This window comes from Mastigoproctus giganteus, chromosome 8 (genome assembly GCF_048544385.1).
Source record: "Mastigoproctus giganteus isolate SK-2022 chromosome 8, ASM4854438v1, whole genome shotgun sequence".
Classification (NCBI taxonomy): domain Eukaryota; kingdom Metazoa; phylum Arthropoda; class Arachnida; order Uropygi; family Thelyphonidae; genus Mastigoproctus; species Mastigoproctus giganteus.
This window is the reverse complement of record NC_143582.1, coordinates 170518368-170536239: the sequence shown is the minus strand read 5'-3', so window position 1 is coordinate 170536239 and position 17872 is coordinate 170518368. Positions and strand designations below refer to the sequence as shown.

Here is a 17872-nt window from a genome sequence, read left to right as displayed (position 1 = left end):
AGATATTAAAATTAATGCTGATTGACTTAAATTGAATTATTCTTCGAACTAGGACAATCAAAGTATATCCACAATTTACATCGAATCTAGTTTTATTTATTTTTAATTTAGAATACTGTATACAACGACAATTGTGCAAACCCACTGTTGGATGATTCAATCAACATATAATCACACTGAACGAACAATACAACATATGACACTAAGAAGAGGATATAAGTCAATGTTGTCTACTTCTTCAATGAAAACGGAAGGGGAGTAAGTGAAATGGTTTAATTCGGTAATAGAAAACAATTTGTATTACTTAAGTCTACTGATGAACAAGAAGAGTGAATTCACCAGTGCTGCTAAAGCTCTAAAGTTATTCTTTAAATGGATCAGAACACGCAAGAACTAAATGGCAATAATAAAAATCAATTGGACATTTAATAAATTTAAGATAACAAAAAGTGAGGGCAAGTATTTTTAGTCGAAAACAAAAAGAAAGCGAGTCGTGAGGACGGAAAAAACCCATACATCCAACGTGGCTCAGGTCGCTGTGTTACCTAGTAACGCAATCGAGACATAGTCCGTCTACCACTGGAGTTACAGGTAGATAAGCAGTTAGAACTGACAGGTCATCAATATCCCTGCAGCGTTTCTATTCCTTAATGATATACTTTGGTAAGTAATTATTATCTTAAAACGTTAGTAAGAAACTGGACTTTCGCTTAGATGGGTTTATAGGTTTACGGAATATTGGGGATTGGCAAACAGGTCAGGAATGCAGGAAATGACGTATACATATCTGGATGTAATCCCCCTCCCCCCAAATTATAGATCTGTCGGTCCTATCAGGAAAAGTAGATAAACCAGACGGGCAATCACATTGGGTGGCAAACCACGAGGGTTCATATGCTTTTTTTTAGTTATAAAAATTAATGTCAGCTGGTTTAAGTAAAAAAGGAGAGTTATCCTTTTTCACTTAAATAAATAATAACAAATAAATTATGAGAATAATTTATTTGTTATTATTTCAAAAATGTTATTATTCCATCACAAATAATACAACAACTAAATTATGGGAATTTTCCCTTGTTTAAGCAGTCTGTGCTTATGTGGAATTAGTTAATAACCAGAGAACCAGTGACGTCAAGGGAGCATTAAATTTTGAGTCTGGGACAAAATTTACTAAGTTATGGGCCAAAGTACAACATTTCTTGCCTCATTAAAAGCTGCTAGGTCTCGGTACCCTCGAATGGAAGTGTGGGAGGGGAATGATAAGCCTGGAGCAATTAAGTAGGGAGCAGGAAGTCTACGGCTTAGTCCTGCTTATCGACTATCAGTTTTTTCCTCCTTTGGGTTTTTCTATATGAATGGACTCACGAACAGATTAACAGATAAGACCAATGTTGTGTTTATAGAGAGTTGACATAAGTTGAGGGTATAGGTGCCAAATGTTTGTAGCCTCTGAAACGATGAGCATATATCGAGTCTCCATGGTGAGATCAGCCATCAGACTACATTATACTTGTAATTATTGAAGAATCTCTTCTTCTCAAGCAGTGCGATCAATAACCGAACGTTAGTGACCTCGATTTCCCCCCCCCCCAATTAGGATATACAGTATTCGTATAATTTTCCAACTGAATAATGTGTACACACACACATTAGAGAAGCTCTAGTTCAATTGCTGACAAGGCAGAGGAAATTGAAATGAATGTATGTGTCGGTAAAGGAACCGCACAACCTTATTTTTTTTTTTTTTACAAGAATAGTCCCCTTTTGTTGAGCAATGAAAAATACGGGAGTATTTTTCGAATTAGTGTCCTACTGTTTCTGATTGATCGGGATACGGCAATTATTGTTTCCGGCATCCGCGCCAATAAGAAAACCTTTTAATGCACTCAAAAAATTCTTTTTTTTAACAAGATAAGTGTCCGTCATCAAAATATTTTTTGAAAGGAAATTCACAGAAGCGTGTTTTATTCTGGAATTTTCAAGCTAGCTACTCAGCAATACAGTACTTCAAAAAGAGGCAACCCCCCCCCCCCACCTCTGATGGCTGAATGCAAAATTATTCCGTGTGGAAAAATAAAACAGTACAAACAAAGTTTTAGAAGAGTGGGAGACTTCTTTATACAACTTGCTTGGATTATTTAAATTTTTGTACATAGAACTGAGGAATCAGAATACAACTATACTGAAAGGAACTTGAATGTTGACTATTCAGAAACTTCAGATGGATGTTTTCGTAAATGAAACTATTCGGCAAGATTAAACGTGTAAAAGATAAACCCGATGATGCGAAATCCCAGTTTTCATCCATTTTAGATATACTTGTTGAATACATGAGTTTACTGGTAAAGTAGTCTAGTACAGAATTAGGTTACTATATCGTTAAAATTATTCTTTCAAATTCATCTTGATCGTGATGCTTCACTGCAGTGTGTGAAAATTGAGTATTTAAAAAAAAAAAAAAAAAGGTATTATTTATTTATTTTTTTTTTTTCCGGCCAATTAACTCAGCACCAAGTGAAAAAAGTTCCTCTGGTCCTGTCGACATGTCCAATTTCTTATTGAACATGTCGCGAAGGTCCTGTCTGAAGGAGCCAACTTATGTTGCATTGAATTACAGAAAATTCGGTTATCCCAGAAGAAATGGAGCCTGGGAGATAGAAAAAAAAAAAAAAAAAAAAAACGCGCGGATTGAGGAGGATGTTGAAAGGAACTGGTGATGGAGGAGGTACAAAACGGAGTGACAATATCTGCTGATGGAACTAGTGATGTATGACGTCTCATGTATTTAACACTTGATGATGTGAAAACATCTATAGCGTCTCCTAACGACGGAATTTAGCAACACGTCACACTACCCACGCGACTGGTGAGAAATGTGATGTGAAATACCTAAATTAAAGCGTAGCATACGGGGCCACGATAGCCTTGTGGCAACGTTGCCAGCTTGCTGAATAGCTGGTCGGGGTTCGATTCCAGCTGCTACCCTTATGGGAGTTTTCCCAGTTTTCCATTCTCAAACTGTGGTCGTGAGGTTGACTCCGGTTTTCCTCTCACAACAGACAAACCGCCCTTCGCGACCAGGGGTACACGAAAATTTGATAAGGCTAGGGACGCGTGTAGACTAAACTCCGCAGCGAAAACGCTGCGGACTTTACTTTTGAAGGAAGGGGATTAGTGGGGCAGTCGCACAGTTATAATAAAGTGGGTTGCGGGCAGTCCATTTAGCAGACTGCCAGCAACCCACTTTCATTATTCTTCTTCTTATGTTCTGCTCCTTAAAAGAATGTACTGCATGCACTAAGGTAGTGGATTAATACAGAAAAAAAATTCATCGATTAAAATGAGAATAATTATGCTGTTTAGCAAAAAATCAATTGCAGAGGTCTGTACCTGCTGCAAAATATAAGTTCACTACAAAAAAAAAAAAAAAAAAAAAAAAGATAGTTAATGTGCGCAGAGCATTTCATTTCAGGCGCGTTAGCAAACGTTAATTCACGATTTACAACAAAAAGCACTATTTATGCGCGAACAGAGAAAATTTCGTTTCTGCGCATGTCAGCAAGCATAATCCAGTGCTTCAGCTACAGTATGTGGACAGCCCACGTGATCTATTCCAAACAAAAGAAAATAACTGCAGGAATTTTATTGGTATGATTTTAACGAAACACAGGAAGGATCGACAAATCCATCCACTGGGAAGAGTTATTACATGGAAACGGACGGACGGACAAAAATAATAACTGTAGCATTTCTATTAATCTGATTTTAATGATATTTGGAATGCTCAACAAATCTTTCTAAAAGGTCCAAATATAAATTTCATGAAAATCCATCCTGAGAGTTGAATCGTTACATGATAGCGGGAGGCGGCGTGGTGAAGGCAATAGGCACATTACGCATATATGCTAACGTTCTTAGAAACGGGACCATATTTTACAAACTGAGCAGCAGTTAACTGCATTGTTAAGGTACGTATGCTTACTTTTATTTATTTTTGATGTGAAAACATCTATATCAGCACCTAACAATGGAATGTAACGGAAGTGTAACGGAAATGCAAATGTCGTGGTCAAATATTTGTATTGTTGCAGTCATACTATTCTACAAATGGACTTTGCTAACCTCTTCGAAGCCAAGGATATTTTCACATAAAACATCCTTCGTGCGTACAGAGTACACACTCTTTAATTTTTTTTTTTTTTTTTTTTGTTTCATGTTTCACTTGGCATGAAATTCTTTCACACTGAAGGTACCATCCTGACGCCAAAGAAAAGTGAAGTACTCTCTCATGAAAAAGATTTTTCTAAGCACAAAGCATACGTTCAGGCGTTGATTATTTTTATCATGTGTAATAGTAAATAAAATAAAAACAGGCAGCCTCTCTTGATTATTTTGTATGGGATCTCAAGTATTTCTTGAACGGTACAATAACACAATTCGGTTTTTTTTTTTTTTTTTTTTGTTTATTATCTTAATATTCAATTTCGTTTTCCTATTATTGAAATTTTTTTTTTTGTTCTACTGGAAGTTAGAACAACTTGATTTTACTTTCATCTTACCCCCTCACGCCATACGTAAAGAAAGCAACACGAATACTCCCACCTTTTATTTAGAGATAGTTAACCAGAAGTCATGTGAAATGAATCCTGACTGTCACATACTAAGAGTCCAGATTAAAGGATTTACTGCAGCAAATAGAGGATAAAAGTCCCATTACTGCCATTCGCTAAAACGCTCGGGCTATTCTTTTCTCTATAAAGGAAATCAGCTGAGATTATAAAGATTAGTCCCCTTTCGCGACCGTTTTAAGTGATGACAGTTGCTGCTTCCTCATATTAAGCAAACTGCATCGGCTGTGACTTTAAACAGAGTATGAAACGAAACTTTAACATTCATTCCACCATGAGGGGAGGTAAGGGAATGGGGTCAGTTAAATAAAATAAAAACAAATGGTTACTTTTAAAAACATCCGTTGTGTGTAGTTCTAATATTAATTTATGGGCAAGGCAAACCTATTCTGAGTTAGACGCCTAGAGCGGGGGGGGGGAGATCGCTCCTTTGAAAAGCCATTTTAAAAAAATCTGACATATGACAGATGCACACGGGGCGCGTCTAGAAAGTGGTAATTCATTATAATGTATATAACTACTTATTACCTTAATTTACGTAATTTAATTACAATATTTGTCATTTGAAAGGTGCGGGAAATATTTTAAAACTGACAAGCAGCAAAATGTCAGATACGGAGCAACGTTATACCGTTATAGGGCCTCTAAATGGTTTTGCAGATAGGTAGGAACGGTCAGAGTATTAAAAATAATAATAATAAATAAATAAAACACGCTTAAATACAACCGTATTATTTTGGCATTCCAATGATGGGTGTGGTCTGACAAAGTTGAATATTCAATACAAAGGGTGGTGCTCAGCACCTGAAGAAACATTACAGCACTGAATATTGGTTCCACTTGGATAAACAGAACAGGGAGAAGGCCCATCACCAATCTCGCGTGCCATTCTTTATGCTAACTTGGACACCATCCCATGGAAACAACAGATTATAGCCAGAAACCTGGATATCACTGTGCAACCACTTATGGGGCGAATCTCTTCTCCAAACACCTCTAAAATTCTTAATGCGTCCTGTTCGTAGGGGAAAGCAATGTATGTGATCTTGTTTATACTTGAGCCCCACCAGGTCAGAGGAATTTACAATTAATCACGAATATAATCGTTAATCGTATTTAGCAGTCACGGCTTGAAACACGGTCCACTCAAAAGGGCTTGTACTATTGCACTCTCTCTCTCTCACTCTCTCCTGACCACTCGATCCCAAACTCTTCGAGTTTGCGATCATTACTTTAAAAAAAATAATAATAATAATAAAAATAATAAAATTTTAAAAAAATTGCTAGGTGTTTTTAGCAATATGTCAGGTCTTTCACAAAAATACCTAGTTATGTTGCGCCTCCGTAGCCAGGTGGGAAGGAGCAGCAGTGCGTAGCACACGCTTCTTGATTAGACCGGGGTTCGAGCCAGTCACCACCAAATACGGAGGATGCGGAAAGGCCAAGGGAATGATCACCGCATATTCCCGGAGCAATATGGCCTTAGCTGCTAATGCTCCTAAAAACCAAATAACAAACAAACTAGTCTTGTACCACAAGCAGAGAGGCAAAGACAAGGAAGTGAAGGTTTTCATCCTGCGCTTAGAGCATGTTCCATGATCTCTTTGACTATACCTCGATGTACGTTTGTGTACAAACTGAAAGACGTGCACGTTGAAGAACGCAACCTTGTTTGCCAAGATCTGGGAATCATTTTACGGGAATTTTAAGGTGTGTATGTATATATTATCTGTAGTAACTTAATTAATCTTAAGTTTAATGCGTACAGTGTGCATTTTATTGTAAGTAAATGATAATTTATATTTTATCCGTTTAATCAGCATTTAATATGAACCGTTTTTACTTTCTAGGCTTCTTTTATGCAAGAAGCTTCACATGAACCAGGTAAACGAAGACCTTGAAACAGCCCTGTACAACGAGATTCGGATAAATTGATTTGGATGGAGTCATCAGAAGAACACTGTCCCCTGGATTTCAGGCAATGCCAAGTTTTACATTACGTCATACCTTTTACTAGACTTCCAACAACATACATCGGCTTTTATAACGTATGTTCCTCATCTCAGAAATATTTCTGGCCACATTTATGATGTCATCATTCCAACTAGTCATAAAGGTAATTATATTTATAAAATTTAATGAACTCGAAACGAGAAGGAAGTCGTCCAGTGTGGCTCATGTGTAGTGAACGTGCTCCTGCTTTTTGAGATATTTAATGTGTTCATTGACAACCCCCTAATGTTTAAATAGGTGTTCCTAGAAGTTAAAGTTGTGAGTTCATAGGTGATTTTTTGGTTGTTGTTAACCGTGGGGTTGTGGAATTATTTGCATGAGATTATATTACAAACCGAGTAATTGATTTCATAGTCGTACATTGCATTGCATAGTGCTTATACATATATCATTGAAATCTCCCATAGAGATACCATTATCCCATAGACTTTGTATGGGTGATAACGGCGACTTGAAATATTCCATTTTTTGAAGTTAGTCATGGAGACGGAAAACATTTACTAGCGCCATCGCAGTATTTTGACTTAATAGCATACGTTCATTAGTTTACTTAAGCTTTCTGTTGGATAACATTGTGGGCTTGTTTGGGCTATCGTTTTTCAATCTTAAAGTTGATATTTCTTCTCATCTATTGGTCCTAGGGACCCCGTTATTGGTAGGTGAGTCTTAAGAAAATACTTAATTTCAAGAATTTTTCTGGCGCCCTCAGGCTATTACGGACCGAGATCTAGATACTGCTTTTCGAAGATTTCAGAACTTCCCTTCCACTTTCCATCTATCTGGAAAAGTGTAAATACATACTAAACATAGACATATTGACATACCTCTGTCTTTAGGGTACTAGTGAGTATCCTATTAGGATTGAGAAGACAAGTTTAGAACAAGAGGATAGACAATAGTTTTTTTTTTTTTACCTACACTTATCTGACATGGACCATGACCAAGTTAGGATACTGACACAAGATACTGACATTAAGAATTCTTCTGGATCAGAGTCTACGGATTCATCTAAGAAAAAAAAAAAGGGGGGGGGGGGTTGCAGGGGGAAGAAAACTCCCCAAACTCCTAGAATTACTCAAGCTCGAGGAGATAAAAACCTTGTGGTGGAGGAGAGTCCCTCAGTTTCGTAGGCTTCTGAGCCTCCGATGGTCGTTGTAGAAAGTAACTCGGTTCCAACAGAATCATCTGAAGATCTTTCTCTAACAGAGGGATTGGACTTGGGTGGGTCTTTGAATGCGTCAAATGTATATGCCACAGTTGCCAAAATCAGGAAAGCTCTGGGAGAGTTTTTATCAAAGGATTCTAGCAAGATAACTAAGTCTGCTTCTAACCGCATTCATAGTCTATGGGCAAATCTAGAGGCAGTTACCACCGCAATCTTAATTGATAATGAACGACTTAAGACCAAAGCATCTGAATTGGAAATCAGAACAGGTCTTTTGGACAAGATGATACAGATCCAACGTGATCTACATCCTCATAAGACTTTTGCGAAAGGTGTTCGTGGTAGTTCAAAGCGAAATAGACAGCCTCCTGAAATAACAGAGATTCCACTGCTAACTTCTTCAGTGGAGGTGGCGGCTTCTTCGGGCAGATCAATTGCTGGTGAAGATAGGATGGATTCCGGAAGTGGGGTCTCTGATTCCGAAAATATACTAATACTTAGGCCCTCAGCAGAATCGTCCCTGGCGTTTAGTGAGGATGCAGGAAGGCAGTTACTGAATTGATTAAAAAAGATCACAAGGACATGAAAATGAAGGGTGTACGCCTTTTGAGAAACAAGGGTGTATTGTTAGAGACAACAAATCCTGATGATGCTAAGAAGATCTCAAGTGCTTCTGCATTAAAAGAAGCAGGATTGTCAATGGAAAAACCCAGGTTGTCCGATCCTACAGTTTTGATCTACGGTGTCCCGAAGGACTACTCAAAGGAAGATATTTTGGAGGATTTAATTAATAAAAATTTAAAAGACTTTGGTTTTAGTCAGGAGGAAGTTAAGAATGAGATTACATTCAGTTTTACGTCACATAGATTTCGTAAGTTTACATTTGTAAGTAAATGCTTCAGATGTCTGGGATATAGTCACAGTGCGCAGTTCTGTTCCCATAAAGTTGTATTTTGTGGCCACTGCGGGGGTGGAGGCCATGTTTTTGCTGACTGTATCCACAAGGAGGAACCACCTCAGTGCGTTAATTGTAAACGTAGAGGCAGGGATTGTAATCACTCGGTTAGGGATAATAAATGCCTTTAAGAAAGGCATTTATTAAAGCTGTTGAATTGACAGATCGAAGAACCAGACATTAATAATACAACGGTAATTGATTCAACAAGTGTTAACCTGCAATACGGCGAAATAAAAATTCTTCAAATTAATGGGCAGAGATCTCGTGCCGCGGCGGACGAGATTAGGAAAGCTGCTGATGACCTGGGGTTTGATATTGTATGCTTGCAAAAACCGTATTACTCTTCTCAGGTAGGGGGGTTCAGCGTATAAAGTTATAGGATATCCAATTTCGGCAAGGATTATTGCCTCAAGTGACGATCGACCCAGGGCCGCCATAATTATCTTTAACAGTTAACTAGTAATAACAACTATCTAAAGTGAATGTTCTGCTACCACAGTTTGTATCCTGGTTTCCTCCAGGGACCAGTCGTTTTATCTGGTTTTCCAGTATTTTCCTCCCTCGGAAGATATTCACCCACCTTACACAGGGTATGTGTAAGGTGGGTGACTTGACAGGGTATGTAGCAGATTTTCAGCTAACAACTTACTAATTACACCTGATCTGAACGCTAAGTCTACACTTTGGAACAGCGGCTTTTCTGATGCTCGAGGCGAGCAGTTGGTTGATCTGGTCTTGGATCATAATCTCTGTGTAAAGAACTTACCTAATAAACCATATACATTCTCGACGACAAATGGTGAATCTAATATAGATGTTACTTTAACCTCCATTAATCTGGTGGATAGGGTGCAAGATTGGGACGTCAATCCGTATCTAATTAATAGTGACCATCGAGCAAACACCTTCGAGGTTTTACCGGAGGATAGACAAGTAGATACAACAATAAGGGATTTAAATAAATTAAATAAATAAATTTTCTGTTTTATACTCCTGGACGACCAAACGGTCAGAGGAGTTCACAAGATAGACAGAATACAAGAAACAGCACCGTATTCAGCAGTCACGGGTTTGAACCCCGGTCACTCAAGGCACGTGTACTTATGCACCCGCGCGCCTGCCCACTAGGCTACGGCGGCCTTTTAAGGAGTTTTCAGATGGATAGGGTGAACTGGACCAAGTTTCGTGAATATCTGAATACAATTTTTAATGGAGATGACAAAGTAATCATTAACACCTTAACAGCAAAAGAATATGTTTTTCTGGTTCAATATCATTTATATCAGGCGATGGCCTACTCGACGAAAAGAAAACAGACAAGAATACACTTCTGTCCCATGGTGGTCTAAAGTGGTGGTCTAAAGCTTCAGCACTAGCTGAATTGAGACAACACACTCAAAAAGCACGAAAAGCATACCAAAGGAACAGGCATCTATCGGACGCAGACACTCAGGCTTTGAAAAATGATTACAGAGACTTGAGGAAGAGGTATCATAAAGCAATTGCTGATAGCAGGCAAAATTGTTGGCAACGTCTGGTGAAGGAAACGGGAAATGCTGACCGTTGGGATATAATCTATAATCTTGGGGTATTTATTTCAAGAAATAAATTTTTGTGTGGTGAAATTTAGAGAGAATCAAGAAACTTCGGAATGGGAATCTACAGTCGAAGCGACAGTGAGCAGCCTCTTTCCGGAAGACTTGTCGTATATGGACAGCCCTGACCAAGCTGAAATTAGACGCATTAATCGGGAATATAAGGGGACAACTGAAATTGCCATTTTTAACATGCTTGAGCTAGGAGCTGAAATAGCTAAATTGAACCATAAAAAATGTCCTGGCATTGACCTCATTGAGAATAAAATGATTGAAAAAGTTTATGAATTCCTCCCTGAGACTTTATTAAACTTATTTAATAAATGCTTGCTAGAAGGGCTTTTCCCTCTTGAATGGAAGCTTGCGCTTCTAAAAATCTTGCATAAACCGGGAAAGCCAAAAACAAACCCCAGAGCATACAGGCCAATCTCTTTATCGGCCAATCTTGGCAAATTATTTGAAAGGATGATTGCCCCAAGGATTTTAAAATTATTTACAGAACATAAACTCTCCTCTGATTGCCAGTTTGGATTTAAAAAAGGACGATCCACTGAGGACGCAATCTCAACCTTACTAACTTACATTCGGGAGGCAAACATGTTCTTGCTGTTTTTATTGACTTTAAGGGCGCTTTCGATTCCCTCTGGTGGGAGAGTGCTCTCAGGTCACTGCAACTGGCAAAGTGTGATGACTACCTGTTCAAAGTCCTTAGATCTTACTTTAAGGACCGACAAATCAGAGTATGTGCAAAGCATTTATCATACACGACTACCGTTTCAAGAGGATGCCCTCAGGGTTCAGTCTTCATTATACAATTATGTAAATAATTGTATAATAAAGACTGAACTGTAAATAATTGTATAATGTTGCTTTTGTTTCAACAAGTATACATTGTTCCTAGTTGGAATTTTTTTTTATTATTATTTTTATTTTATTTTCGCTGGCTTCCCAGTTTGGGCAGCCTTGGGGGCGGGATTGCTGGCACATACCAGTATAGCACTACTCCCGGTAGGTGCGGGATTTGTGCATTACAGCACACACAGAGAATGGTTGATCCAGGTGTTGGTGGTGTCCTGGTGGCAAAATGGCCTGACAGAACTCTTTTTTTCAGGCCTGTTTTGTAGAGGTTCTGAGCTTTTACAGGAGTAATAGGCAGAGATGGGCTTATGTCTAGGAGCCACCCTTCGTATCAGAACACACACATGCAACTATACAGAAAGACTACAGCATATATAAGAGTATATACAGTATATAAAATGATTAATATGTATCTTGAGAATGTATATAGAATTGTGTGTTAATAAATAAAAGTAGGCAGGCACGTGACAAACGTCCTCCCCCACGTTTTTCCTTATTTGCTGGTCAGCTGACCCAATAAACTTGTCCAACGAAGAAAAGCACGAAAGGGAATTAAAAGGGCAAGGACTTACCCCCACAGGCTGTGAGAAAGGTCGTACACTACAAGTGACAGGAATATGCATTTGGAATTTTAATCCAGAAACAATATAAAGGACATGAAGGATGCGAATAAAAGCAAATTCTTAGGAAGATAATCTGTAAAATGATGGACGTCGATGTACGAAGGAAAAGATGCACTGGTGACGGCGTATGCATGCAGAATTCGTTACTCCTTTGTAATGTTTCTTCACCCTCCATATTTTCTCTCTATTCACTCTATCCCCCTCTGTGAGGAAACACGGTAGGAGGAAATGGCTCGACCCTTTTTGAGGAAGCATAATTCGAAGCCGTTTTAGGTAACGAACCTGTTTGAAGAAGGCTAAACACAGTAATATTGGCAGCTTTTATCGTAGTAATTGCTCGTTTCTGACTTCACAATGTTTTACCAATGATAAACTTACTATCTGTATTCCGCGCAGCGACCCATATAAAACACAAGTGTGTGGTGCACCCTGGTGGTGGGAGAGGAGAGAAACAAACACCGCCTCCCCAGCCTTTCTTTCTCTTGACCAGTGCATCAGGGCGTAAAGAAAACGAAGCAATACTTTTGGTTGAGAAAGGAAAATTGCAATTTAAACAGGCGACCCCGTACGATACGGTCACACTTGCTGCCCCGGGACAATAGCAATGCTTAAAGGATGTTCCTATTTTAATCCAGATATGGTCTGCTGACGACCCTGAATAGAAACATGCAGCGAGTCCGGGAAAGTGAGAGACGCTGAGGTCTTCGGATATTCTCCTAACGACTGAAGATACCAACAGAATTCGTTGGAAATCTTTTGTGTGCGCGTCTACATCAATTAACGCATTCTAGCGACACCTACCGGAAAATAGTTTGCAACAATTTACTAACACTAAATTAACTCTTGTTAGAAATGCACTTGAACTTCACTTTGAATTGCCACACAGGGCGTGTAAAGCAAAAGAAGGATGGGAATTAAAAAGGCAAAGCTGATTAAATTTTAAGGGGCATCAAAGATGCAATGAACTTGACCAAATGCGGCGGTTTAAAACACTTTTTATGATCATCTACACTCAAGAACCAAAATTGCCAAAATCGTCCACTTCCATTAGAATTTCAGTTTTTATTACAGTATATTGATTATAACTTATTTATTATTATTTTTTTTACCTGATGGAGATGGGGTTTCATTTGATCCTCAAACATTAATGAATATCTGAGATTTTTTTCTGGAGGAACAGCATTTTATTTGACTACTTTACTTCATAATATTTAAAATAATGCATTAAACAGCAAAAGGTTTAAATGTGGAAAAATGTGAATAAATATTTATTGCGTCGTAAAACGCAATAAATATCAAAGAATAATAACAATGTGACGTCATAACATACATGCAAATACTGAAAATTTACATTTCTTAAAAAGAAAAGTGCTAGACGAGTGGATATACAAAACACACTGTTGAAATACAGTAAAACAAGTGAAATCATGTAAAAAGTGTAGTTTTTTTTTAAGTAATAAATTTGCTTAAGTGTACTATTTGTGAGTTCAACGTGGTGTCCTTCTAGAATGAAAGCTCTTATGTCTTTAAAAATTAACAAAAAAAGCCATTGCAGATGTAGGGCAATAACCTCTTTCTGTATGTAGCAGTGGGCAAACTCGGTTTGCTGCTTGTGCATCCATCTCATATTGTAGAGGCATTTCGCCACGTGTTGCCTTGGTATTGTACAATTTAAATAAAAAGAACCGGTCAAGAAGCATGGGTCTAGGTAATGGGATACACTTTAAATAAAAAGTAAATACACTTTTTCACTGTAGAAGTGATTTCTTTTATATAGAACCGTGTAATACCAAGGCAACTCTTGGGGAATTTCCTCCCCAATATGAGACCAATGCACTAAGCAGCAAATCCAATTTGCTCACACCTACGTACAAAAAAGAGGCTATGTCCGACGTGTACATTTCATCAGGTACCGCTTTATACAATAGATGTAACTTTTGCAACATCGTTAGTCAATTTAGAGAACTACAAACCAATCCCCCTCCTGCTTACCCATTTACAGGGTGGGAGGACCTTAAAAAGACAAAAAAGTAAGACAATTAAAGACAATTCAAGTTCCAGGTTGAAGCGTCCTAGGCTTGAACTCTGTAGAATCACGAACTGCACAAGAAGCTGAAGTTGCAGTGGATATAGCAAAGTCATGCCTCCACCAAAGCAAAACCATTCAGAATGATTGCACAAAAAAACTCTAGGTATCCAAGCACTGCGCCATACCGCATTACCAATCCAAGGCTTACAGATACAGTGAATTTTTAGAGCTTTCGTTGTCTTGAGGATTTTACCCTACACTTAATATCTAATTAACAGCTAAAATTGATTGGATCGTAGCCGGGTGGTCACAGCATGAAAGTACACAGTTACTCAACACCGCATGTTCGAATCCACGTGATACTACAAACATTGTAATATTCTTGTAGTCTATATTGTGAATTCCTCTGGCACAATTTGCCGTCGCGGAATATAAACAGAAAAAATATTTTATTTTCATTGCTATAATTGAAAAGCGTTAAACAAAGGAAACATACCCAAAAAATTTAGAACCAGATTATCAGTCGACTTGTGCTCTAGAGCAGTGGTTTTCAATCTGTGAATAACAAGATAAAATCATGTTACAAATCAAGTCTCTTGATCTTAGCTATAAGAGGAGAGGGGGGCATCAAAAGAGACGAGTGCCATCAGGAGGGGGATTGCCCAACGAAAAGGTTTGTTCTAGGTATTAACAAGAAAAGAATTCAGTGCACAATGGAGTCTGCCGATCAGGGCCCGGAATGTTCAACACATGACTCACTTTGTCTCAGTTGACACCTTTTTAAGCTCACGTAACTTATCTGGTTTGACAAGGTTAGGCAAGTTCCCTTTATTTCACCTTTTCTGTTTTGCGCGTCTTTCTTCAAAAACCTTTGTAAAAGAAAGGCACATTCAAGAATCCAAAAACAAACTAGAATTAAGAGGTTAGGTCATCGCCCAGTCAGCCATGCAACGTGACACTACGTTACACAGAATCCAGTCCATGCCCAAACCGGATAGGATACTTTTGTCGTGCTATGAGCGGCTAGGAGTAGGGGGAAGGCTGTCAAAAGTATCGCGTTAAGAGATTATCATGTGAAAAGGTACATAATGAGTAAGACTGTTTCAACAAGTTTAGTTTTTGTTCAGGGGCATCCCTTATTCATTAAATCCTGATTCCAGACTAACGTTTCCCAGCAGGTGGTTCGCGAGAAAAATTTGATAATTTCGTCTTTTTCACTTTTCTGGTTCCACACTTCATAGAATTATTTTAATTTTCTCCTAATTTAATTTAATAATATATTTAGAAAAGGAAATAATAACTTCTCATAAAATGAGGAAGGGGGAAAAAAGTTGTATGTTTCTTAACCTCACAAAGATTTGAAGCGCGAGCGCTGTATGTAAAATCGAGTACAGTAGTAACTACTGCACAAATCTACAGACCAAAACTGTGGTCCACGAATCCCTGGGGGGGGGGGGGGACTAGAGTTGCTTCAGGGAATCCGTAAATACTATCCAAAATTTAAAAACTGAAAAAAATTTTGAGCATAGAAAGAATATTGTTAAACGTGGGATAACGCGAAAAGTTCAAGCTAAACGGGATTCCTTATACTGTATCACCAAAGTTTAACTGCTGGAATAGTTCATTCTCTCTTCGAAAGATTGAGTTCGTTGTTACAGGCATGAAAAGCAGTGCATCTACAGTTATAGCGTTACCCATTAACTTCAAACGAGTGTATCAAGTACACTGCTGGGACTCTACTGGATCTACTTATGCTTTGTGCAAAATTATTTTTCTTATTTCTCAAATCTTAAGTTGCAACTGTTTACTTTTGCGAGTGCCTACACCGTTGATTGAAAACAGATCCAGAAAGAGGTTGTCGCCACATTGGCACCTGCCTCAGGCTCAATAAAAAGTTAGTGAATTTAATGGTGTAAGTTCACACAATATATATACATGGCTGGAGTCAAGGGAGCGCACTTTCCAGTACAATACAAAAATACCTTGTCCCAACTCTAGTTGGAAGACTGGTGTTGAAATTACAAAATGAGGATTTGGCGCATCCTGCAGATCTTGTGATAGTTACAAATTCGTTCCAAGAACGAATCAAGAACCATAAACCTCCCCCAACCTCAGGTGGCCACAAGAAGGGTTACACAGATGACTAAAAAGTTGCCTATAAAATTTCAGTAAATTTAGAGTACTCAGTCAAGGGATTTATACTTTATAGTAGGTTTTAATAAGATCTAAAATTTGTTATCAACACGTGGTTAAGTGGCTCCTCATTTAAAATAGTTCTTTCCAAGTATTTTGTGTTTCAAAAGTTGTGACAGTAACAGAGATTCAAATTTTTGGATTTTTTTTTAAATTATGGAAATTTTATTTTTAATAAATTTCAGCAGATTAAAAAAAGTTATTTTAAGTCTTATTAGCTATAAAAAGGAATTCGTCGTAGGAATTATTATTACTCAATATAACTGAGTAATTATTATCTAAATTGAGTAATTAATATCACTGAGTAATAATAATTATTATAGTAATGAGTAGAATGATCACAATCTTTTAATCGAAATGGTCTGAATGAACCGGAAAGCCGTTCAGGTTCGTCAGAAGCATCGGTAATGCCACGTACATACCTGATTATTCAAAATAAGATATTTTATGAACAAGCGTTCCGTTTGACAAAATTTTCCACATCGATTCATCTGTGTGAACTTTGAAACTCGTATCATTTAGAGTGTCTGATTATATCAAAAACAAAAATTACTCGGGTTCTTTTAGGTCAGCAGAGAAGAAAGTAAGCCCGACGAGATTAAGGTTTAAGAAACAAGCGCTTTTTTTTTAGGCGTTATTTCCAACTTTTCTATTTCCTCGTGACAGCCCTACTACCTTCTTTTTGATATCTACAACTCAGGACTAGGTAAAAATCTCTCGTCTAGAGACAGATTCGAACCGAGGCCTTTCTGTTCGGCATTCTGCGAAGAAATAGTAAAAATGTATTAGAACTTGAGACACTAAGCAATAAGTACCCTAAACAAGAATGGTAAATATAAGAACCACTTTCGGAGCTACACTCCCACTGGCCAGTCCCCCTTCCCCTGCTCAACAAACACACATCAAAATTGACACTATAAAGGTTCAGAACAATACGGCAAGACATTCCACAAAACCTGATATAGTTCGTGGAGCTGTGGTCACAAGTTGCTATTTGTGCAGGTACATACATACTTTGTAAAGGTGTACTAACAGGGCGTTTACCAGCCAGGGTTTCGAAGTCCTCCAGTGTCGAACCACCTCCTCCCATTCGTCACCAGAAGTTAAGTAGCCGTCTTGAATAGCATGTCTTTGAATGCCTCGCCCTGTTGTCCCTACTTTTGCCAACTCTGGCTGATCAGATAAACACTGAGGCTCACGTGCGCGACGTTATTCCTTTTGTAGTTTATTGTAAGGCGTGAGAGTGACCGTGCCGACTAGAAGGGAGTGGACATTGCTTCAGAATCCAATCTGATCTGATGATCTTATCTGTGGTTGCTCTATAATTTTTAATATTACATTATTACCAAGAGTTTGGAAACAAAGTGGGTGTACGATAGAGTGTAGTGGGCAACAAGGGGGGCGGTATTTGTATGAGTGTTTCTGACAAACCACACCCAACACAGTTATGCTCCTCAGAGAAAAAGAAAAAGGTACAGAAAAGCTAATACCACTTATCAAATTTTTCTCCTTAATAAAATAAGATAAATTTTTCCAACCTTCAAAAATCAACCTTGGTTCCTGAAAAATATTCACAGCGTGCGTAGCTTTTCTATTTAGCTATCCATTATTAGTAACTATTTCCTCCTTAACTGCATCTTATCCCACCCTCCACAGTGGGAGTAAGGCATACAAATCGTAAAAGAAAATGTAGCTGAATGCAACAATGACATGAACGTGTTTCTAAGAAATACAGTACCTCCGTATTACATCATTTGTTTGTATGTGGCGACATCTATCGTGAAGAATTTTATAATCGTCTAGAAATCAC

At 38.1% G+C, this 17872-nt stretch overlaps 2 protein-coding genes across 4 annotated transcripts in view; one reads left to right on the top strand and one right to left on the bottom strand.

The window, feature by feature from the left end:
- Nucleotides 1–6536, top strand: part of LOC150082003 (uncharacterized) — a 422573-nt gene extending 416037 nt beyond the window's left edge. Inside the window, exon 7 of the mRNA XM_090379050.1 lies at nucleotides 6479–6536. Within this exon, the coding sequence (XP_090235176.1) occupies nucleotides 6479–6529 (51 nt within the window). The 3' untranslated portion in view covers nucleotides 6530–6536. The remainder of the gene's footprint in view (nucleotides 1–6478) is intronic.
- The window catches only part of LOC150082002 (uncharacterized), a 445992-nt gene that overhangs the window by 150381 nt on the left and 277739 nt on the right, over nucleotides 1–17872 (bottom strand). The gene's annotated exons all lie outside the window — the stretch shown is intronic.